Source organism: Barbus barbus, assembly GCF_936440315.1.
Source record: "Barbus barbus genome assembly, chromosome: 30".
NCBI classification, from domain to species: Eukaryota; Metazoa; Chordata; class Actinopteri; order Cypriniformes; family Cyprinidae; genus Barbus; species Barbus barbus.
Genome location: NC_136758.1, coordinates 29,848,224 through 29,872,094, shown reverse-complemented (window position 1 = coordinate 29,872,094; position 23,871 = coordinate 29,848,224). Strand labels below are relative to the sequence as shown.

At 40.4% G+C, this 23,871-nt stretch overlaps 1 protein-coding gene across 2 annotated transcripts in view; it reads right to left on the bottom strand.

Moving 5' to 3' along the window:
• dync1h1 (dynein, cytoplasmic 1, heavy chain 1) overlaps positions 1 to 23,871 on the bottom strand; it is an 85,356-nt gene that overhangs the window by 13,156 nt on the left and 48,329 nt on the right. The window contains exons 35-60 of one of the 2 annotated variants that reach the window (XM_079386340.1): positions 21,877 to 22,033; positions 21,568 to 21,795; positions 20,580 to 20,810; positions 19,044 to 19,184; positions 18,733 to 18,966; positions 17,459 to 17,665; positions 17,266 to 17,387; positions 17,020 to 17,185; positions 16,161 to 16,324; positions 15,522 to 15,651; positions 15,314 to 15,447; positions 14,482 to 14,596; positions 14,245 to 14,406; positions 13,812 to 14,026; positions 11,822 to 12,026; positions 9,235 to 9,408; positions 9,041 to 9,160; positions 8,845 to 8,965; positions 7,482 to 7,677; positions 4,360 to 4,477; positions 4,072 to 4,287; positions 2,817 to 3,029; positions 2,612 to 2,739; positions 2,176 to 2,329; positions 1,931 to 2,077; positions 64 to 214 (exon numbers count right to left, since the gene is read on the bottom strand). In XM_079386340.1, the coding sequence (XP_079242466.1) occupies positions 64 to 214; positions 1,931 to 2,077; positions 2,176 to 2,329; positions 2,612 to 2,739; positions 2,817 to 3,029; positions 4,072 to 4,287; positions 4,360 to 4,477; positions 7,482 to 7,677; positions 8,845 to 8,965; positions 9,041 to 9,160; positions 9,235 to 9,408; positions 11,822 to 12,026; positions 13,812 to 14,026; positions 14,245 to 14,406; positions 14,482 to 14,596; positions 15,314 to 15,447; positions 15,522 to 15,651; positions 16,161 to 16,324; positions 17,020 to 17,185; positions 17,266 to 17,387; positions 17,459 to 17,665; positions 18,733 to 18,966; positions 19,044 to 19,184; positions 20,580 to 20,810; positions 21,568 to 21,795; positions 21,877 to 22,033 (4,349 nt within the window). Of the gene's footprint in view, positions 1 to 63; positions 215 to 1,930; positions 2,078 to 2,175; positions 2,330 to 2,611; positions 2,740 to 2,816; positions 3,030 to 4,071; positions 4,288 to 4,359; positions 4,478 to 6,235; positions 6,432 to 7,481; positions 7,678 to 8,844; positions 8,966 to 9,040; positions 9,161 to 9,234; positions 9,409 to 11,821; positions 12,027 to 13,811; positions 14,027 to 14,244; positions 14,407 to 14,481; positions 14,597 to 15,313; positions 15,448 to 15,521; positions 15,652 to 16,160; positions 16,325 to 17,019; positions 17,186 to 17,265; positions 17,388 to 17,458; positions 17,666 to 18,732; positions 18,967 to 19,043; positions 19,185 to 20,579; positions 20,811 to 21,567; positions 21,796 to 21,876; positions 22,034 to 23,871 lie in introns of both variants that reach the window. The other variant, XM_079386341.1, reaches the window with a different exon arrangement.

Sequence of the window (23,871 nt, the reverse complement as noted above, 5' to 3'; positions counted from 1 at the left end):
TTAACACTTCAACACTTCCTTAATGAGCCGACAGCACTTCCTGTGACGCTCTCCATCGCTCACCCTGCAGCTTCAGCAGGTCCGACCGCTTCTCGTCCACATCTGGACGCTCGGCCTTCAGGACCTCGTTGAGACACTGGCTCTGCAGGCTGCTGCGGGTCACGGTGAAGTTCACGAAGGTCACACGAGAGCAAAGGTCAGGAGGGAACTCCACCTGCAGACACGTCACAATTCAGCCGTTCATTTCAAATCTTTATTTCTTTCAAGTTTAAAGGCAGATTTTTGCTCCTAAGGGTGCTTTCACGTCTGTAGTTCGGTTCATGTGGTTCGGACCAAAGGCAAAAAATTATACATTGTCGCTATTTTTAGTCATTTTGGTTCCTTTTCACACCACACTGTTTGCTCTGGTCCAAACCAGCTGAAACGAACCCAAATGCAGTCACGTGACAACATCCGCTTCACTTGTTGGCTAGATGTGTCTTTGAACGCATTCCCTAAACTGCTTTTCGATTGGTCAGAAAGAGCGTGCGGGGAAATTCCAACGGTGCTCCCGGAAGTAAACAAAGACAGGAGTAAAGTGCAGCAGACAGCACACTGCTATTTTGAGGCTCCGCACCTCCTCACGGCCCCGAGTTTGTCCGCGACCTGCCATGCTAAACTGCAAACTGTCAACAAACACTTCCTCATCCCATAATGCACAGCGCAGCTGACTACGGCAGCTGGTTTAGTCCAAAATGCGCAGCTCTTATGGCGGTTGGGTCTGTTTAAGGTCGGATCGCGTTCTCACCACAAACGAACCGCTCCAGGGTTCGTTTGAAAGCATGCTCTTCAAGCAGGTCTCGGTACGCTTGTTTGGTCTGCTTTTAGTGCGCACCCGAGTGTGATTGCTGCTTTCTCACCACAAACGAACCGCACCAAGAGGGAAAACCAACTCTAGTGCGATTCAACCGAACTAAATGAGGCGGGTGAGAAAGCACCTTAAGTTACAGCTGTAGAAACCAGACGGTTAATTGTGGTTTTAAACTACTCTTTATGGTCAGAACATGACAAACACTTCACGATCTTGAATTCTTTACACTTTTCCAATTACTTCTCCTTAAAGTTAATATATTATTAGAAAAAAAATATTTCTTCGTTTCTGCATGCGAGTGATATTTCAAATGAGGAATCAGTGTGTGGCCTGACTTTGACGAGTATCTTCAGCACAGATTGCAGTGAAGGCTGCAATATTAGTAATATTACATTTTTTTAGTCTCTAAGAAATGCATTTTTGACAGTAGCTTGAGTTATGCATTTGTAAATTTTATGCTTGTTACCAAAAACAACAACATCTGTAAAAATTGTAACAACCATTTTCATATAGTGAAGTGGAATCATTCTGACTGCTTGTGTTTTAAAGTTAACCATTGGTCTTCCACAGTAGCACACATTTAGATCATGATAAACAGTTAAAACCACACATACTGCACCTCAATACCATGATAAAAACACAACTATATGCTTTCTAGATATTTGTTTGAAAAACAGTAGTCTAAATACATTTGGTATAAATGCACAAATGCTATATCAACAATACTGTAATTATATTCAATTACTCCTTTAATACATTGAATACATAATAATATAATAAAATTCCATATGAATATCCTACATTTCTGCCACAATACCATGGTGCAGTTAGAGTTACTACAGTAAATCCATGGTAAATGATGGCGATTTGTAAATCTGAGCATTACAATTATATCAAACTCTTGCTATTGTTTTATCGAGAATAATTATTATCGCGATAATTATCGTTTTATCGCCCAGCCCTAATTCTACTGAGAATAAGAAGATAAAGGAAATAACCAGCTGTTGTGACTTCTGTCCTGATCCTGCAGCCCTGTTTGGTCTGATCTCTCACAGACGGTGTGAAGCACGAGGGCATTACCGTGGGGTCTCGTGTGGAGAGGAAGATGACGAAGGAAGGCGACAGATCGATGTCCTGATCCCCGAGCGTGATGAGCACTCGGCCGCCCGTCCTGCGCACCTCTCTGTTCAGCACCGGGTTCAGTATGGGGTCGTAGCTCTCCACGTCCTGACAGAGAATCAGGGACACACAGGCATTAATGAGCAAACGTCCGGACCCTGACGGTTTCTACGGTAATAATAAGAGGACGAGGGATGGCCTCATACCTGCACCAGCAGAGGGTTGCCGAATCTCAGAGCGCTCTCCAAGTTCTTCCTGAAGGCATCGTCCAAAAAGCTGGTGCGGGTGATCTTTTTGTCTTTAAATTCGTTCATGATGAACTCCGTGGCCTGACCTGATGGGTCGATGATCAGCGGATACCTGTGGAACACGACACACGTGTGAGAATCAGCAAGAGTTAGGGCTGTCAAATAAAAATTCAAATTACGAATATTTTATTGCTTTAATAAACGTGCATTAGTAACATTTTGCTCGATGCACCCTCTTGGAGACAAACCAAAAGCTTTTCCCCCCCTAACTGAAATTACACCTTTTAAATTCAAATGCCATTCGAAAATTGATAATATTTAAGTGCAAAATCCGCTATTTTGACAGCCCTAGCAAGAGTCCTTCAATAATCCCGCGTCCGGTCTGGGCTCTCACCGGTTGAAGCGCTTCAGCATGATGGCGTTCTCGGTGCACAGGTCATCAGCGGGCAGGGAGTTGGCCTGCCAGCGAAGCCTCTCGTCTGCATTGGACAGATACTCAGTCCTGGCGATGTCCGTGCGGAACTGGACGGGAGAAAGTGCAGGTCAGAAGGGATTTAAAGCACTGAGTGTGGCTTTATCACATTACTCTGTCATTATACCTGAATGTTGGCCTGCTGGAGGTGATGGGACCAGGTGGTGAAGAGGTTCTGTCTCATCTGCTGGTCAAAGTAACCAGCGTAAGCGATGAAGGCGGCGGAGAGCAGACAGTCTCCGGCGATGGTGGACATCTGGTTCTTGAAGGTCTCGCTGGTCTTTTCCCATCGCTCCCTCTCAGCAGACAAACTCTTCAGCAGGGCTGTGCTGCGGTTCACCTGCACCAATCCAGGAGATTAAAGACTAGTCAAGCTTAAACAGTTGTTCAGAGAATACTAGCCAGAAGACTAATCCACCACAGGTTTCCCTCAGGAACTTCTGATGGCTGTGTAAACAGCAGCTTTCTGCACAATAAGCTCGGAGGTGAACATACTTCAAGAGGTGCTCGTATTGTTCTTCAAAAATCACACAGAGTCAAAGCTCATATATGTGTCCCTGCAGCACAGAAGCAGTCATGAGTAACACAGGTATATCTGTAGCAATAGACAACAATACATTGTATGGATCAAAATTATACATTTCTCTTTTATGACAAAAATCATTAGGATATTAAGATCATGTTCCATGAAGATATTTAGTACATTTCCTACCGTAAATATATCAAAACTTCATTTTTGATTAGTAATATGCATTGCTAAGAACTTCATTTGAACAACTTTAAAGGAGATTTTCTCAATATTTAGATTTTTTTGCTCCCTCAGATTCCAGATTTTCTAATAGTTGTATCTCAGACTAATATTGTCCTATCATAAGAAAGATTATTTATTCAGCTTTCAGGTGATATATAAATCTCATTTTCACAAAATTGACCCTTATGACTGGTTTTGTGCTCCAGGGTCACTTCTGTGAAGTTTGTGCTGTTCAATTAGGATTACAAATTGAACCTAAAACAGGAGCATTTGATGGTCTCTCCTGTTCTGCATTCACGCTTATTGATTTAAAAGATGTTTATCCAAAGCGACTTTCAAATGAGGAAGAAATGAAATGCATTGAAAAGAATTGTTTGTTGGCTTAATTTTTGAACACCATCATCTTTGGCTATTTTCATGTCTAAAATCAAATTTAAATCTTAAAAAAAAAAAACAGTAGCACTAAACAAGTTTCATTTTCATGAAACTACATTTGGATTCATTTGATTTAAAACCTTTTCAAATGGCAACAACAGAATAAACAACTTCCTCTAAAGAGCAGAAATATTCCATCCCATTAAAATGTGCCGATTTCATTAATGTTTGCAGTCAGTGAGTGTTGCAGTCGTACCTTCGCCTCCACTGCGGCCAGATCAGCTTTGATGGCCTGAGCTTCAGAGATGAGCACGGCGTACTCCTCCTTATAGCGCGCGATGCTGGCCTCCAGATCCCGGATCATCTGCTCCACCTCCTCGGCCTTGGTCTTGTTGTCTGTAGCGTCGTCCTCCAGCTTCTGCAGCTCGTTCCTCAGAGGCTCGACCCGCTTCAGCATGTCTGCGTAATTCAGCTGAACACAAAGACAGAGGTCAGCAGAGGCAGACCTCGTTCAGACACAGAGCTTCAGCGGTCAGTGTCGTACCTGAGCGATGGCCCATTTGACCATCGGCCCGCAGGCCAGCGACGCCCGGTTCACCTGCTCGTAGTTGTAGCTGGGGTTGGACATGTAGTTCTTCTTCATCTTCTCACGGATGGAGTCGCTGGGACGCAGGAAGAGCGTGTTAGAATGAAGCAGACTTTGATTTCATCATGAGACAGTAGTATATTTTTATTTAATGCCATGTCAGCATAGACTATTTTCATGGCAAAAACAATTTAAAAAAATACAAGTATAACAAATACAATAAAAACCAGCCAACAAACACATGTTCTATTGTTCTATTATTACTCTAAAATAACTATTCTATTCTATTTTTTATTATTTATTTTTACAATAAACGAGTTAATATTCTGTTAAATTGGAGATACTGCCACTATTGTCTGTTTTTGCTCAATTTGCAAATGAAAAGTTCCAATCAAAGCCACAGCAGAAGCGTCTTCGATCAACACAGCGCTGTTGGAGTCAGTGACTTGTTCATAAAGACAGTCACTTGATTCGTTCCTGAATTAATCCGTTGAATTAATGACTCTATTATTAACAGCTACTTGGCACTTTTGGTTTCATATTTAGAGTATTAATTTAATTGTTTTTAAAGATATTTTTTGTAGTGTTTATTCAATGCTTTTCTGATTTAACACAAATAACTAATCCCTCAGCACTAATTGACATGCATTCATTTGCGATTAGATTAATTACATGGCACATCATGCAATTTATTAGATTAAAAACTTCAATCGCTTGACAGCCCTAATTTCAATGACTTAAGACATTGACATGTTCATAGTCCGTTAATGGTCACATGACATCTGTCCCTGCAGCACAAAAGCAGTCATGAGTAACACAGGTATATCTGTAGCAATAGTCAACAATACATTGTATGGATCAAAATTATACATTTCTCTTTTATGACAAAAATCATTAGGATATTAAGATCATGTTCCATGAAGATATTTAGTAAATTTCCTACTGTAAATATATCAAAACTTCATTTTTGATTAGTAATATGCATTGCTAAGAACTTCATTTGAACAACTTTAAAGGAGATTTTCTCAATATTTAGATTTTTTTGCTCCCTCAGATTCCAGATTTTCAAATAGTTGTATCTCAGACAAATATTGTCCGATCATAAACCATTAGGGAATCGGCACTGGTTTCACGATAATCGTAATCGAATTGAATCATGTCAACAATTCGATATGACGATGCATCATGATTATATCAAATTTATTTTGTGCATATTTATTAAATTATATAATCAGGCTACTTTTAAAAATTATTATGTTAATTCATTAATATATAATTCATTATTGTTAAGAATTAAATGTAAATATAGCTTCAAAACATACAAGCAAATATAAAGTAATAAAAGGGGGAAAAGACAACTACAAGTGATAAACAAAGCACTTTCAGTATCTGGGAGTGCTTTAAGTATTGAACGTTTACAGATAATCACGGTTATGGGTTTGTCTTTTTCCAGCCTTATTGCCATTTGATTATTAGGCCTACTGAGATAATAGACACTGGCAGCTTTAATAGACTGAAAATGACATCATAGGCTATAACCGATTATGGTCTATTACTGCAAGTCTGCATCACGATGCATCGATTCATTTCGACACCCCTACAAACCATACATCAATGGAAGCTCATTTTATGTATACATCAATTTTGAAAAATTAATATAACAAACTATTTTAGTGTTATATTTTGATTTAGTTTATTCTAACATTACATTTCTGATTAATTCTCTCTTCTTTGACTCATGAACCCTGGTTTGGGAATCCATGCCATGACGTCTAAACGACACAACGTGTCCGTCTCATACTGAGAGGAAGATATATGAAAGAGATGATTATACCTCATGTCCTCAGAGACAAAGTTGACTATGCTGGAGATGAAATTGTCTCTGATAATAACTTGTCTGATCTTTTTCCAGTCATTAGTTTCCTCCCCCAGCAGGAGGCAGATCGACTCTAGAGCCAGTTTAACAGCTGCCGGAGGGTTGGCCATAGCACGAACCTCAACCAGATGATGCTTCTTAATCGAGTTGACCGCTAGAGAGGGAATGGAGGTGTGGGGTTTAGGACCGTGAGGACACATGGGTTCCCGCGGGGGAGCGGAGCGGAGCGGCTGCGGCGCCGGAAAGAGGGACCGTGTCACATGACCATACCAACACACAAAACTACCAAATTTTGCTATAAGTTTGATCAGAACATGTAATCGTTGCTGTTAATAGTGTTCACCGTCTCTTTGATTACATGACATTAACTAACTGCATGACTTTACTGTACATTTCTGCCATATGGACATCACATTTACATTTATGCATTTAGCAGACGCTTTTATCCAAAGTGACTTGCATTGCATTCAAGTTACAGTTTTTACATTTTATCAGCTCTTGCTTTCCCTGGGAATCGAACCCATGACCTTGGCGTTGCTAGCGCGATGCTCGACTATTTGAGCTACAGGAAATATAGCTACAGGAAAGCCTTGACATAGTCACCACTGATAAGATGGCCCTGGACCTCAAAACCAATTATAAGGGTAATTTTTTTGAAATTGAGGTTTATGCATCATCTTAATAAATCAATCAATCAAGCTGAATAAATAATCTTTCCATTGATGTATGGTTTGTTATGATAGGACAATATTTGTCTGAGATACAACTATTAGAAAATCTGGAATCTGAGGGAGCAAAAAAATCTAAATATTGAGAAAATCTCCTTTAAAGTTGTTCAAATGAAGTTCTTAGCAATGCATATTACTAATCAAAAATGAAGTTTTGATATATTTACGGTAGGAAATTTACTAAATATCTTCATGGAACATGATCTTAATATCCTAATGATTTTTGTCATAAAAGAGAAATGTATCATTTTGATCCATACAATGTATTGTTGTCTATTGCTACAGATATACCTGTGTTACTCATGACTGCTTTTGTGCTGCAGGGTCAAATTTAGAAACTTTAATTTTCTGTAAAGCTGCTTTGCAACAATTTGTATCGTGAAAAGTGCTATAGAAATAAACATGAATCAGAGCTCGGAGCACGGTGGTCCTCTTTACACGCTACGGCCGCCGCTCCGCACCCCGCAGTCAGTCACCTGATCTCATCAGCAGAAAAGTTCACAATTGTGGGGATGAAGTTCTCGCGCATTATGATGGAGCGAATCTGCTTCCAGTCGGTGGTGCTCTCGCCCAGCAGCAGACAGATGGACTCCAGAGCCAGCTTGACTGCCGCCGGCGGGTTGGCCATCGATCGCACCTCCACTAAGTGCTGCTTCTTAATCGATTTAACAGCTAAAAGAGCCACAAGCCGTGAGCAGAGGAAAGAGTGAAGACAGGAAGAGGTTAGCGCAGTGAAACACCACCGAACACCGCTGGCAAACACAAGACAGAGCTGAAAGCAGAAAGAAGGGAAGGAAATATCCACTGATGTCTCTGGCGACTGAGTCACAGCCGGTCACTAGGTGGCGCTTCTGATTTTAGAGCAGATGTAAACAGTCATTTTGATTATCATCCAAATGTTTCTCAAATATGGAGCGTAAACTCAGCAGTTGTCATCTGGGCCCTCAAACCAGTGAATATTTCCTTAGTGAATCACAACTAACAGCAAAAACTATTTCAAACTGATACTGTATTTAATATTAAAGGTCGACCGATTTATCGGTTTTGCAGCCGACAGAAAATCCTGCCACACCATAGAGCGCCATTCATATAGTTGTACATTAAATTACATTATAGTTGTTCCAAATCGTAGTTAATGTACGTACTGACTTCACCCTAGGCTGTAAAATGGTGTATTGTGCATTTGGAAACGAGCAGAGTACAGCTGTTTCTAAAGCATGCAGCGCCATCTGCTGTTCAAAACTAACCTCAGAATCATTTTATTTTTTCTGCAACTAAGCCACTAACACAATTTTGGTTGACCAAGCCTCTTCTGGTCGACTACTGGTTAGTCCACTATTAGGGGGCAGCCCTAGATAGAAGCAAATAAAGTTTAAGAGTATATATACACAATATCCTTAGTAATATCAGGGCCTTTGTGCATTTATTTAAAGATGGCCATGGCTGTTGAAATGAAATGGTAATACTTCAATACATTTGTAACATTAAGTATCGTTCCTTGTTAGATTGCGTTAAATAAATTCCTCTGTTAACATTAATTAATAAACTATGAACTACCTTTAATGATCAATATAATATTAATATTTTTATTCATTTACAAATTATGGTTCAGTAGTGTTTTTTTTTCTTTTTAATAGTAAAGCACTATTTTAGTTTTCGTTCAGTGTCCATTTTAAAAACTATTTGTTGATTAATCGGTATCGGCCAGTTTGGTCCATCCTAGATATCGGTACAATCCGCTATCGGTCGACCTCTAGTTAATATGAGCAGATTTTTGCAAAGTGAATCTGGTCAAACAGCAACCCCAGCAGAGGAAGCGCAGAGGAGAGCGAACCGTACCGTTCTGAGCCTCGATGACGGCCGGCTCCACCTGGTCCAAATCCTGCTTCACTCTCAGCTGCTTGTCTTTAATCACTTCCTGCTGCTTGTAAACCGCTTCCTGTATATCCTGACTCATGACCTGTTAAGCCAAACAACACCCGTCAGCTAACTCACAAGAGCAGCGGCACAAGAGCACTGAAACGATGACCCTTGCCTTCTTCTTCTCGGCCTCCTGCTGGTCTTTCACCATCTTCTTCAGCTTGTCGTTGGCAGCAGCGTTTTTGACCTCCAGCTCCTGACTCTTGATCCGCAGGTCGCGCCGCAGCTCCTCCACCTGTGACGTCACACGGTTAATAACGCTAAACGAGCAGGTGCATCTGCATGCGTGATGTGGTGTGAAGCGTGCACCTGATCCACGGTCTCCTTGATTTTGCGCAGACCCACGTTCAGATGCATCTGCTGCTCCTCCAGCTCGCTGCGCTTCTCGTTGAACAGGTTGGCGTAGTGGTTGATGAAGTCCAGGTAGTGTCGCGGGGTGATGGCCATAGTGCGGCTGCCTCGCTTCGCCAGACGGTTGTTAGCCTAACACACACACACACACACACAGAGAAATAAAGCATCACAGTGTGTACTGAAACTACAGCTGCACGATTCTGGATAAATTGAGAATCACGATTTTTTTGGTCTCAAATAAAGATCACAATTCTTAACTAAATTTTTTTTTTAAATTTATTAGAGGCTGTGAGAAAAATATTAATTGCTGCAGTCTATTTAGAAGTGTTTAATTTGCATGAATGTAACGTGTATATATATATATATATATATATATACACATACATACCATACATACATATATATACAAACCTATTATTATTATTTTTTTTTTTAACCTGTTAACCTTCACTGCCATTTGTGGCCTCGCAGGTGAAAATAACCTACCTAAATTAAAATGGTAACAGTTTGTGACAAAGTGTGCTTACACAAACAAATGAGGTATCTTTGGAAAGAAGAGACTCTGGGCTTTACTATCTATCATCCAGAGTTGATAATGCTCAAAAAGATAAAAAGTTATGACGTGCCTTGAAAAATATTTTTCCACACTGAATGTTTTTTTTATTTCATATACAAATACATGAAATAAGTCCTGGAGCAATCCAGAAAAGTAATGGATCGAAAGCCATGTGTCTCATCAGTTCATATTTCAAATTTGAAGAACATACCATGAAAAATGAGATTCCTGCAATATTTTTTCTGAAACTATTTATAGTCCCCCCACCCCCCTGTTTGAGGAAAAATAACCACCAAATGGATTGCAGAATTATACAAGCTATTTTAGTCATTATACATGTTCCTGCATAGTTTTTCAATTATAAAATAATAGACAGATTTATTTGAGCACTAAAAAATACAAAAATAATTATTTGAGTAATAAAAAAGGAAAGAAAATAGAAAAAAATGCTTTGTATATAGTATGTATACTGAATTATTCTTCGTTATTCGTTATTACAATGATAAATATCACTGCCAGACGTGAAGTGATATTGCCAGACATGGTCATAGAGTCAGTAAACACACGCTGATGTGCTTCCATTCAGATTATAATCAAACAGATGGGCCATATAATCAATAATAGCTGATCAATGAATCACAATGATAGCCGTCATAGAGTCGCTAATAAACACGCTGATGTGCGTCCATACAGATTATAATCATGCAGACACGGCCACATTCCCCACACAATACACACACACACATATAAAAAATGTAGAAGAAAAAAAAAAAAACAGTTTTTTATGGATAAAGCAGATCGCTAAGTTACGCCCCGCTCAGATGACAGAAGCGTCATAGCCCGCATCAGAGCTCGCAGGAGGGAGCGCCAAATTCAAATAATCTATATTCCGCTTTTCTGAGACTTTTTTTTCCGTGGACGGTCTCACTATGTTTGTAAAACCGTATGCTGTAACATCGTGTTGTTTTTTTACCACCAAGACACTGTTTTTGAGCGTAATTTATTCCATAACGGACGCGAACAATAACTCTCTGAAGAAATGAAACGTAAACAAAGGAATATTCATCCTTATTACAACGTTATTGTTTCGCTGGACTAAAAGTGCTCGCTGGGATGTTTTTCTGTGGACCCTTACCTCTCTAACTAAACTGGGATTTCAGCAGTGGACGCGTTTGTGGCTCGTTATTACAATGATAAAGGTACGTACGGCTTTTTTACTCTGCGTGTTTTGATGTGTACTGCTTACACAAATGTAGCAAATACATTCCTTATAAGCTTTCCATCGAAAAACAGCGATCTGTCGTCGATGCTTGAGGCTTAGACCCTCAGAATGATATATAGTTTGACAAGATTAACTTTGTCCCGTTTCATTTATTCTATTAGAAAACAATGACACATGCAAACAAAGATCGTTCAGTGCGACGTCGCTCTGGTGAACGCTAACAGGTTAAATATAAAAATTATGAAAAAGTGGTTTGACTGAATGATTCAATGACTCATTAATACTTCACTTGTTTCATTACTGGATGAATCAGTGTTTTTGATCGAATCTCTTGAATGATTCAATGACAAACATTTTTTAAGTCACTTGTCGCCACCTAGTGGTGAAACAATGCAATCAACAATGGTTATTTGATAGCGTTCAAAATAGAGCAAATCACCTTTTGAAAGTATCATAGACATTAATGTTTATATCCGAACTATAAACTTTCATGCCAGTATTTCTGTGATAACATGAATGATTGTAAAACAGAAATAATACAGTAGTTGAAAAGACTGTTTGTGAAGCTGTTTCTGGTAACGGTCTGCTCTCTGTGTCAAGTATGAACAGGTTTAAATGTTCCGGTAGCACTTTTTTAAACTGTTTAATAGACACGGGAGAATCGTTGTCATTTAGAAATCCGATCGTGTGGGTGTTTGAATCGAGATCATGGTCTTTTAAGGATTAATCGTGCAGCTCTAACTCGAGCAGAGCCGCTCTCTGACCTGGTGCAGCGTCTGATGAACAAACACGCAGCCGTTGACGATGGCCTCGCGGTGGGACGGCGGCTGCGGCAGCTTGTCGTACACGGTGGGCATGTAGTCCGGTACTTTGTAGTTGGGCTTCTCCAGGTCCATCTTGCTGGTGAACTCTTTACCCACCTGATAGAGCGCTTCAGTGGACCAGTCGCCAAACCAGTTGAGCACACACCTGAGGATAAATCAGTCCAGCATAAAAGCATCATCGGTTAGAGAGAGAGCACACAGGGGTCGACATTAGCTGTGACAAAATTAGAATATCACATAAAACATCTGCGAATAAAGCACAGTTTCCATCCCATGTGTTTAAAAAAAAAGAAAAAAAAAAAAAAGAAAAAAAATCACCACTTCCTGGGAAACTGGTGCAAAGCATCAATAATATAAAATGAAAGTCGCCTCAACCGGGGAACCTGTGGCTGTTTTCCTACAAACAAACACTGTCATGTTATCTTTCGTTCGGATGCCTGAGGCAGTTATGGGAGGGGATGTGTTATCATTTTTATGACAGACTTTGGCTCAGACATTTCTAAATTATTAAAGCACTTGAGATGGTGTGTGATGAGATCAGTGCACTGTTTAGTCCAGTTATCCAGTCACATGATCTGCGGAGGAAAAGTCACATGACTTTTTTTTGACGTGCACAAAGGAATTTATTTAGTAAATGGGTTTCCATCGTAGTTTGTGTGCATATCTTCTTATTGGTAAACAATTATTTGACCCAAAAGCGCAAAAGCTTTTCTGATGCACATTTTTAGAATTTACACATCATTCCTTCCAGTGTTTCTTTAACGCAATATCCCAAAATTTGCATAAAAGTAGGTGGACCGAAACGGACATTAACAGTTCTTCATTTAAGCAGACATGTCCTGAATTCCTGTAGCTGACACGGTAGCTCACGGTGCTAGCAATAGCAAGTACGGATGCACCATACTGGATTTTGCCGATATTTTTCAACTAATTTTGGCCGATACATATATATTTCCTTTTTTTTTGGAAACAACACCAAGTCTCTCCTGTGCAGAAATAAGCAAAATCGTTTTTAATTTTGGTTAGTTTTTAACAAGAACTTATTTGTTCAAATTAAATAAACAATAATGAAGGTTTTTTGACAGCACACTGAAGCTTTGAAAGTAACTATAAATAAACTATAATCAATGGGTGCATGTGTTCCCCAGAAAGATGCAGTTAACCCTAACATTTTATTTTAAGATTTAACATTTGTAGATTGTCTAAATCAAGAGTTGTAAAAATTCAGAAAATCTTTTAGAGCTTATGATTTGTTTAAAAAATAAAACATTACACATTAATGAATAAATCAGTATATATAACATTAATTTACAAGTGCCATGTTTGTGATTGTTTTCATGTAAGCTATAGCTTCTGACGTTTAAATCAAAATATACTCATTTTATGACATCAATTACTGCTTTATTTAATCAGAAACAGTCTAAATGTTATTTGTGTAGGCTATTTTACTTTTAGTAATTTAATTAGAAGTAGGCCAACATCGCCCCTACAGATTAAAACTCCTCACGGGCGTTAGGACCCGGGGGAGGCTGTCACTGCACATGCTATTACTGTTGACCATCACACACCAAACACCTCATTCTGGGCATGCTTTCACAGATTAAATGCAGCGATCCAAAACAGTGAGTCTAATCATCATTCAGACAAAACTTTCCTTCACACTGTTGACTTGATCTAATCACTAGCACACCCTGAGCACAAGTAAATTACCGTATTCCTCTTATCGGCAATACATATCGGCATAATTGTTCATATCGGAACGATGCAGATTTTTACATTTAAAGCCATTATCGTCCGATTCCGATATCAGTCCGATAATATCATGCATTCCCTAATAGCAAGGTCATGGGTTTGAGTGCCAGGGAAAGCGTGAACTGATCAAATGCATGAAATGTATGGATGATAGCATGTGCCAAACACACAAACGCACCTGTTGAAGAGGGCAGGTGAGGTGGCCGCTCTGTCCTTCAGCCCCTCGGACGACGGGTTCATGGTGAACACCACGTGCAGGTTCCTGATCACCTGACTGGTGAACCACTTGTACAGCTCCTCGTGAGTGTCCAGCATCAAGCCCTCCTTCTGCGCTCCTTCCTTGCACTGCGTCATCAGGGTGGCATATTCATCGCCCTCGAACAGGCCGGGCACCTGCAACGGCACAGAGCGCTCAGAACACGCAGGGATATATAAAACTATGATAAAAGAAAAACTATTCATCAGCATGCATTGATTAATCTTATGTCATAGCAAACAATTGCAACCAAATCATGTGCTCATGCGACCGCAACTTAGAAAGTTAGTCGCATAAGAGCAACCAGTGGGAAGAATGAGTCTGGAGACGGAGAGCGGTTCTTCAGGGGTCGCACCTCTCCGTTGGCCAGCAGCGTGTTCATGCGCTCCAGGAAGCCCGAGTCCAGCACGTTCGACTCGTCCATGATGAAGGCGATCTTCTCGTTCTTGCAGCCGGAGCGGCGGAGGACTGTCCGCAGGTCTTCGTCAAAGTCCTCACCGGTGTATTTCCTGTGGACCTGTGAGGATACCATCTGTTACAAAAGCCCCAAACCACCATAAAACCTGACAGACAATTATTAGTTTGTTCCAACCTTGATCTGATAGACACTCAGTCCGTTCATCCAGGCCACGAAGCGGGAGAGAGTGGTCTTTCCGGCACCACTGACGCCGATCAGAAGCAGGTGACCCTGTGGCTGACGGAAGATTCTGGAGGGAGAACATCAGCCGGAGGTTACTGAACCGTCAGCGGTGTTAAATTTACATTTAGTCATTTGCTAAATGAGCAAAGAGCAATAATATTCAAGTGCTATGACAAGTCTCGGTTAGCCTAGCACAGTACACATAGCAAGGTTTTTTTAGTTTGTTATTTATATAATAAATAAAAAGAAAAGTAGATAGAATAGAAAACTAATAGAGAAAGCAAGTGTTAGAGGACTTTTTTGTTTTAAAGAACACAAGCAGTAAGAATAGAGTGCAAGTGTCGGAGGGTCAAATAAAGATGGAAGAAATGTGTTTTTAGTCGATTCTTGAAGATGGTTAAGGAGCTGCTGGGACTGAGTTGGGCAGGAGGGAACATTTAATGTAAAAGTCTGTGAAAGTGATTTTGTGCCTCTTTGGGATGAACAATAAAGCAACGTTCACTTGCAGAACGCAAGCTTCTAGAGGCACACCAGTCTGAAGAACTGAATTAAGGGGAGCAGAGCCAGAGGTGGTTTTGGAGGCAAACATTAATGCCTTGAATTGTATGCGAGCAGCTATTGGTAGCCAGTGCAGATTGATGAACAGAGGTGTGACGTGCGCTCTTTTCAGCTCATTAAAGATTAATCTTGCTGCCGCATTCTGGATTAATTGTAGAGGTTTGATAGAGCTGGCTGGAAGACCTGCCAAATAAGAAACAGCTGTGTTTCCTCAGGCTCGCTGTACCTGTCGATCCTCAGCACGTTATCCAGAACCTCATTGAAGAGCGCCAGAGGAACGTCCAGCTCCTCCTCGTAGAACACCTTCAGTCTGGCCTTCACATAGTCACGCAGCTCCTCCTGCTCCACAGGAACGTAGTCCTGCAGGAGAACAGAAGCGGTCAGTCGTCTCGGAGTCTGCGGTGACGTCCGCTAGAGTTCAGCCGGTCACTCACCTTGGAGAGCCAGTTGCTGTATAGGATGGGTCTGTTAAGGGCTTTGTCACGGTCGATGTTGGGAAAGTGTTTGAGGGCGACCATGTCTATGTTCTCATCGGTCCAGCGTCTCTCCTCGTCCTCCACCAATCTGCCAGGAGAATCAGCTCAATCCATGTGCAACGTCACAAATGAACACATACTCATAGGTTTGCTGGTGATGCACATTTTGGTACTTTGTTACATTTTCGTCTAACAGTGTTACATGTCATTGTGACAATTTTGGTTCCTGTTTTGGAACCAAGTGATCTACAGGTCTGAAAAGAGCCTCAAAGGCATAGTTCACAGCTTTAACAATACTGATTGTGTCAAAGCAGCTTTACAGTATCAAAGAGGAAAATGGTGTGTCACTAATCCAAAGGGACAATAGTAAACACTCAATTTTCAGTTAAAGGTTAAGGATTTCAGTTATAGGTTAGGATTACTGTTTATAATGTTTTAAATATGGATATTTTTCTTACAAAAATGCATTGATTCGCTACAGGAGACTTTTATTCACCCCCGGAGCCGTGTGAGGAACTTTTTATAATGGGTGGATGCGCTTTATTGGACTTCTTTTGGACTACTGAAAAATAACACCCACTGTCCGTTTAAACTCACCGGTCCTGGAAGAGTCGCAGCGCTTCGTGAGCCCAGATGCGAATCAGTCCCTCCACAGGCAGCGTCTCCAGCGGCCGCAGTGCCTCAAAGATGCCTCTGACCCAGCGGGTCATCTCTCTCGGAGAGTAGATGTAGTGGGGCTGCGTGTCCTGAGTGAATCGCTCCTGTTCAAACACACCAGAGAGAGCTCAATCCAAAGCAGTCAAGATTACCAGCTCAAACCCATGAGCATACATAGCTTTCATCACGTAACCGGCTCCAAGACCTGGAGGACAAAACATCCACACAACTGCAACACAAGCCTGTCAATTTTCCACCTGTTTCCAAGCCGCAAATATTTAAAATCACCTCTCAAAAGAATTAAAAAAAAAAAAAAAAAAAAAAAAGTGAACAAAATGCAAGTTTTTGCCATTGGCCATCCATATTAAGCACTCGCCGCAATATTTCAAATCACTAAAAACAGCGCAAAAAAACATTGTGAAACACTTAGTGTTTTTATTGACCACCTTACAGATGATGCATACTTTATATAGGCAAGCAGATGAGCCTGGAATATGCACTAAATGGTTCAGTGCTTTCTTTATAATGGTTTTCTATGGGAAAACATTTAATGTGAAACTTTGTGCACTGTGTTCATATTCTGGGTTCATCTGCTTGCCTGTACGAAGTATGCGTCATCAATAAGGTGTATACTGAATTTAGCCTTTTAATATTTGAGTTTTATTACATTACTACTGAACGCAAACTGTGTAAAAATAACTGGCGGTCAGTAGAGCAAAGCCTCGTTTTGCCATCCAGGTGGGCGTTCCTATAAGGTTGTGACGTCACATGAAAACTATGAAGCGGTTAAAATGCAAACCTGAGACATGGTGTAGAACTCGACCATGGCCGCGGTGAGCGGCTCGGCGAAGGTCCGCAGAGACGGGATGAGTCTGAGCATGGCTCTGTTGAAGGTGCCGTAGATCTGTGTGAGCGAGGCGGGGCCGGGATAATCCACGTACACCACCGGCACGTGACGCAAGAACCTGCAAACGGTCACACGAGTTAGGTCAGGACATCACTGAACACATCTCTTTATTAGTAGTGATGAGGAGGACAGGCGAACCTGTAGGAGAGTGGTTTTCTGCCAGGGTCTGTGGGAGGGTTACAGGCTCCCACGAACTGGATCCGCTCCAGCTTCACCCAGGTCTGGTCTGAGGTGCGGTAGAAGCCACCGTGTTCCACCATCTGAAGACAACACACCACGGGTTACACCGCATACACACACCACCGCAGGAGCCGGACACAGCGAGACGCACCTGTCTGATGAAGGAGATGACCCGCTGCGTGCCGTACTTGTCCATGTCGGGCAGGTTGATCTCGTCGCAGAAGAGCACCAGCCATTTGCCCAGCTGCACCGGAGCCAGAACCACGCCGTTAGGAGTCCGGCGGTACTCGCAGTAATGATCGAACGTCTTCAGAAGCAGCTCTGGAGTCGTAGCGCTGGAGAAGTTCAAACCCACCACCTGGAGAAAAACACATCTCAAAAGTGTCCAAGCAGTCTACCCAGCATCATATCATAGAACACAGCTGTGCCAGTGGATCTGCATTAGAAATACTGCACTGGATCATCTGCAGGGCCCCATGATTCCCACGACGAGGAAAACACTGGATCCAATCATAAAAACGGAATTACTGTATCACGAGGAACGTCACAGAATTTGCCAAATTTTGGATGGATACATCAAAAGTAGATCGGTACACTTAATCAAAACACAATATAGACTAGTGTCTGTGAATATTAAGCCACAAATATATCATTTAAATATGAATCCTGTATGTTCTGCGTGTCTCTGAGTGAATGAACATGCGGTTTCGTTTAATACACACATACTGACGCGTTTCCTGCCTCAATATATGAACACATGAACATGATCTCTAGAACTGCTCTGAGAGTCACTTCATGAGCATCTCAGTTTATTTTCAGTAAAACTATCATTATATCAAACAGAAACCTAAAGGTCTTCATAGAAACCTGTCAAAATAAAAGTTTGGTTTAACTTGAAGAAACCGTGACAGAAATATTACTTAATGCAATGATAGTACCACTAATACAATTATTATTAAAACATTATTTTTAAAGGAATATTTAGCAGAAAAAATTACCAGAATTTAGCAGAAAAATTTAAATACTATAATGTTATTTTTTTAAAAAAAATAGAATCAATTGATTAGAGATGCTCTTTTGATAATTAAAAGAATTTGAGAATTAAAAATAAAACTTAATATTTCATATCGCCTTAATTTCTGTTAAACTTTTAATAAATTGCTGTTTAATATTGTAAGTTTCACGATTTCAAACAATTAAGACATGCTTTTTGATTAATACAGTTAAAATGTAACCATTAAAACAGTCTAGGAAAAATTTAACTAGAAAAAAACGGAATACAGACAAATTAAAACAGAAAAAATTTAATTTAGAAATAAACCAGAATTTGGGAAAAACTCAAACTGATTTAATAGGGCCCTACATCTGTAAGAGATCCTGGCTTTCTGAATGTAATTACTGAAGTGAGCGTGGCCCGCTCCTCACCTCCATGTCTGGCAGGGCTCTCAGGGCGCTGAACAGGGTCATGGTTTTCCCGGAGCCCGGTGGCCCACAGAGCACCAGAGGCTTGTGTTCGGCCAGCCAGGTATAGAGCAGAGCTTCGTGACGCACCGTGTCCAGAGTGGGCACCACCACGTCCGGCGACGCCACCTTGTGCGTCTCCACCTCGATCTGAGGCACCTTCCCCTGCCAGGACTGCCACTCGCCCGTGATGCACACCTGAGGATTCAGAGCAGCGTTAGCGTCACACACTCGCCTCCGACTCACACTCAAGCGGAGACTGCGTCTGCTCGCACCTCGTAGTCGATGATCGGCACGTTCGGCGCAGACGGGAGCGACACGGTGGTGATGCGCCGAATGTATTCTCCCAGCTCCGCTCGCATCTTCAGCCTGCTGTCGCCCGAGAAGGACCACAGCACTGCGTAGATCAGGTATTTCTGCACGACAAAGGTTAAAGGTTAGCACGTGTTTGTCATGTGTGATCCTGGGGGCGCATTACAGAAAGTTTCTTATCTTAGGTCTTAATTAAAGATATGATGTTAAATTGGGATTTTTTGCAAATTCGTATTACAGAAGCAAATCTTAACTTGATTTGGGATTCTTATCCTATCTTATCTGTAGTTAGGAAACCTTAAAAGGCATTAGTGACTTGCACTACAGCCAGTAATGCTCCGTGACTCTTTTGTTGGGCTCTATAATGCTGGTTGCAGTTCCTGTGCTCACTGTAATATGTTGTGCGGCAGTCTGTAATTACTTATAAGTGTTTTATCATCAAAATATAACATCTTCAGGGTCCTCCAAGAGACTTTCAACCATTAAACATCTTCGTTATTCATTTTCAACTATTAATAAATGTAATACCATTGTCGGACAGCACAGTTGTAAGTGTTTTTTCTGTTAGCTTTCAAATAATTTAAATTAGGACAGCTGTGGGGTAGCCCTAAAGTTAAGACGGTTTTTAGGGTCTTTTGTCAAGTTAGGTTTCTGTAATACCCCTTTCCTAACAGCTTTTGTCCTAAATGTGGTCCTAACTGAAATTACCATGCTTACCAAAGTTAAGATAAGATTTTAAAGTTAGGATCTTTCTGTAATACGCCCCCTGGAGCACAGAAGCAGTCATGAGTAGCACAGGTATATCTGTAGCAATAGACAACAATACATTGTATGGATCAAAATTATACATTTCTCTTTTATGACAAAAATCATTAGGATATTAAGATCATGTTCCATCAAGATATTTAATAAATGTCCTACTGTAAATATATCAAAACTTCATTTTTGATTAGTAATATGCATTGCTAAGAACTTCATTTGAACAACTTTAAAGGAGATTTTCTCAATATTTAGATTTGGTTTTTTGCTCCCTCAGATTCCAGATTGTTTATATTTCTATCTCGACCAAATGTGTGACCCTGGACCACAAAACCAGTCATAATGAAGTTTTGATATATTTACGGTAGGAAATTTACTAAATATCTTGATGGAACATGATCTTAATATCCTAATGATTTTTGTCATAAAAGAGAAATGTATAATTGTGATCCATACAATGTATTGTTGGCTATTGCTACAGATATACCTGTGTTACTCATGACTGCTTTTGTGCTGCAGGGACACATTTATTCTACGATTCTGAACTAAGCTGGATGATGACCATCACTGAATCAATGATGAACTGACTTTAACTGAAAAACTGGAGTGTTTACTATTGTCCTTTTGTATTATTACACACTATATTCCCTATTTGATACTGTAAAGCTGCTTTGACCATATCTGTATTGTTAAAAGCGCTATACAAGTAAAGGTGCCTTGACTCGCTCCGTGTGTCGCACCTGCATGTATTTCTCCAGCTGGTCGATGGGCATGGGGAAATCAGGGTGGTTGTTGTTGTAGAGGGCGACGTTGCGGCAGGCCTGATGCAGCATGGAGAAGAGCGAACTCAGCGAGCGCAGCCGCGTGAAGTCCATGATGTGCTCCATCTTTGACGCGTGTTCCAGAGCTTTGATGACCAGACCGGTGGAGGTGAAATACGGCTGCAGAATCGCAGCAGCATCTCTCTGGATCTGTGGATTAAACACAAGAGGCTCTAAAAACTGACAAGTACATGCATGAAGGACAAACTGAGTGATCATAGAGAAGGAAGCAAGATAAACAGCAAGCAGAAAGGGACTATTGTTATCAGGGTCGTGCTGAAACGGTCAGATTCTCTTCTCCATGTTCCATCAGTACTTCTAGATTCTTCTTTCAATGTGTTTAATCTAACCTTACAAAGATACTGTATCATATTTGATGTGAATTTCTAAGTCCTCTAAATGATCAAAACTATTGTTTCACACTCAATCTCCTCATCTCTTCTGAGTGATAGTTTAGTGTTTTATCCAGTAGAAGCTCTTTTAGTGTAATTGTTCAGCGGCTGCTTCTCGTGTCAAATCTTGACTGATTTTATCAAGTAAAGGTCAGAATAACTGCAGTCATATCTCCAGATGAACTCTTACTGGACTGAAGCAGCTCAGCTTTACTTGATTCTCCATCAATCATTTTCTAGATAAATCAGTCTCAAATCTGATCATCAGGATCTTTTGAGGAGCGTTTGTTTCCAGAAGCTTTACTTGCACTGTTCCTCAGCGGAGGAATGATCTTCATCTCACATCTTCTGAGGAGCGTTTATTTCTTCATCTCTCAATCAGCATTGCATTGCATTGTATGTTTGAATTATTTCAATCTCATCTTACTGAGACATATTATTGCAGGTATAGAGTGATGACTGATACTTAGATAATTTTGTGGTTTTGCATGTGGGTAGTCTTCACGCTGGCGTACCTGCAGCATCGGTGAGGACGTCTCCTCGCCCTCGTCGTCCGTGGCCTTCCTCATGCGTTGGGCCTCATCCTCTCCCTCATCCAGCGGGATGCTCCGCAGACGCGCCAGGAAGTTGTTGAAGATCATGTCGGTGCTGAGAACATCCTCGCTGAACCAGACCATCCCGCAGCGAGACACAGTGGCCAGCGTGGCGTACTTCAGGTCCTGCACCTCGAACATGATGCGCACCTGTGTGACGAGAGCATCATCAGCATCAGCATCATCATCATCACGATTACAGACTCGATCGTTAGATCAGCTGCTCCGTACGTTGGGCGGCAGGCTGAGACGCTCTCCGTTGGGAAGAGTCAGGAGTTTGTTGTCGTCCAGCACAGAGTTCAGATTCTCTACCCACTCCGGATCCACGTCGCCATCGAAGATGATCCACTGCCGCTTCTGCAGCTCTCCGCGAACGTTATCGATGATCCTGAATGAGCGCAAACACAGCAGATGATGAAGTCAAGTCAGCAGTTTTGGGGAAAGTTACTTTTAAAAGTAACGCATTACATTATTGCGTTACTCCCTAAAAAAGTAACTAATGTTACTTAGTTTCTTCTTATGGAAAGTAATGAGTTACGTTACTTTTGAGTAACTTTAAATCTGGCAACGGCTTTCTTGTTAGTTTTTAATATAAAATGTAAAAAGATCTTTTTACAAATGTAAAGCCCTTTCACAACAAAAGTGAAATGAATCCGCCTCAGACTGAAGAAAATGTAAATTCATGTCAAGTTCAACACTATTCAGCAATAACTACAATCAAACACAAATGTGTTATTTCTGCTTATTAGTATGATTGTATTGGATCATCGAAGCTCAGTAGCAAAGACATTATTTAATAAAATGGGATTAAATACATAAATTATATTTGTCTTATTTAACATATTTAATTATTGCAGGTTTGTATAATATTCTGAGTTTGCATTCAAGTGTTTTTATTGATTTTGAGGAACAATGAATGTGTTTTAGTGCAGGTGAGATGAGTAAATACATGTAGATATTTAGTCTAGAACTACAGTAAGATCATGTTGATATTTAGTCTAGAACTACAGTAAGATCATGTCGATATTTAGTCTGGAACTACAGTAAGATCATGTAGATATTTAGTCTAGAACTACAGTAAGATCATGTCGATATTTAGTCTGGAACTACAGTAAGATCATGTAGATATTTAGTCTAGAACTACAGTAAGATCATGTCGATATTTAGTCTGGAACTACAGTAAGATCATGTAGATATTTAGTCTAGAACTACAGTAAGATCATGTCGATATTTAGTCTAGAACTACAGTAAGATCATGTAGATATTTAGTCTAGAACTACAGTAAGATCATGTTGATATTTAGTCTAGAACTACAGTAAGATCATGTAGATATTTAGTCTAGAACTACAGTAAGATCATGTCGATATTTAGTCTAGAACTACAGTAAGATCATGTAGATATTTAGTCTGGAACTACAGTAAGATCATGTTGATATTTAGTCTGGAACTACAGTAAGATCATGATGATATTTAGTCTGGAACTACAGTAAGATCATGTTGATATTTAGTCTAGAACTACAGTAAGATCATGTTGATATTTAGTCTGGAACTACAGTAAGATCATGTTGATATTTAGTCTAGAACTACAGTAAGATCATGTAGATATTTAGTCTAGAACTACAGTAAGATCATGTTCATGATTTCTCCTGATTTCTCTCAACACCAGAGCTGTCACTCAATACATCAGAAACAGTAACTGGATGTTATTTGAAAGAGTAACTCATATTTCCTTCTAAATGAAAAACTAATGCATTACTTTACTAGTTACTTAAAGTAATTACGTTTCCCAAAAGCATCGTAATGCTTTTGGGAAACACAGCCCAGTTCAGTTCAAATAGTATCTGTGCATTCAAGTCGACGATATCGCTAGAAATGAAGCGTCCCCAACTAAACAAGCCAGAGGCGACAGCAGCAAGGAACCAAAACCCAATCGGTGATAGAAATCAGGGCTCTACGCTTACTTTTCTTTTTAGGAGCACTTGCAAATCAATAATCAAAAATTAACCTTCCCATTACGAGATGATATTTGAGGGAATTTTATTTTTACCTTTGTAAATGGCATTTTAACTTTATTAAAAGTATGTTATCTTTTATGCCAAATTCAAAAAAGTATATGTATAAGCTTTTTATCATTTCTAATTAAACAGAACAAAAACAAGTAGAATAAGATACCAATCAAATGAAATCAGTATTTAAGAAATAAATGTGTACTACAGAGGTGGCTTGT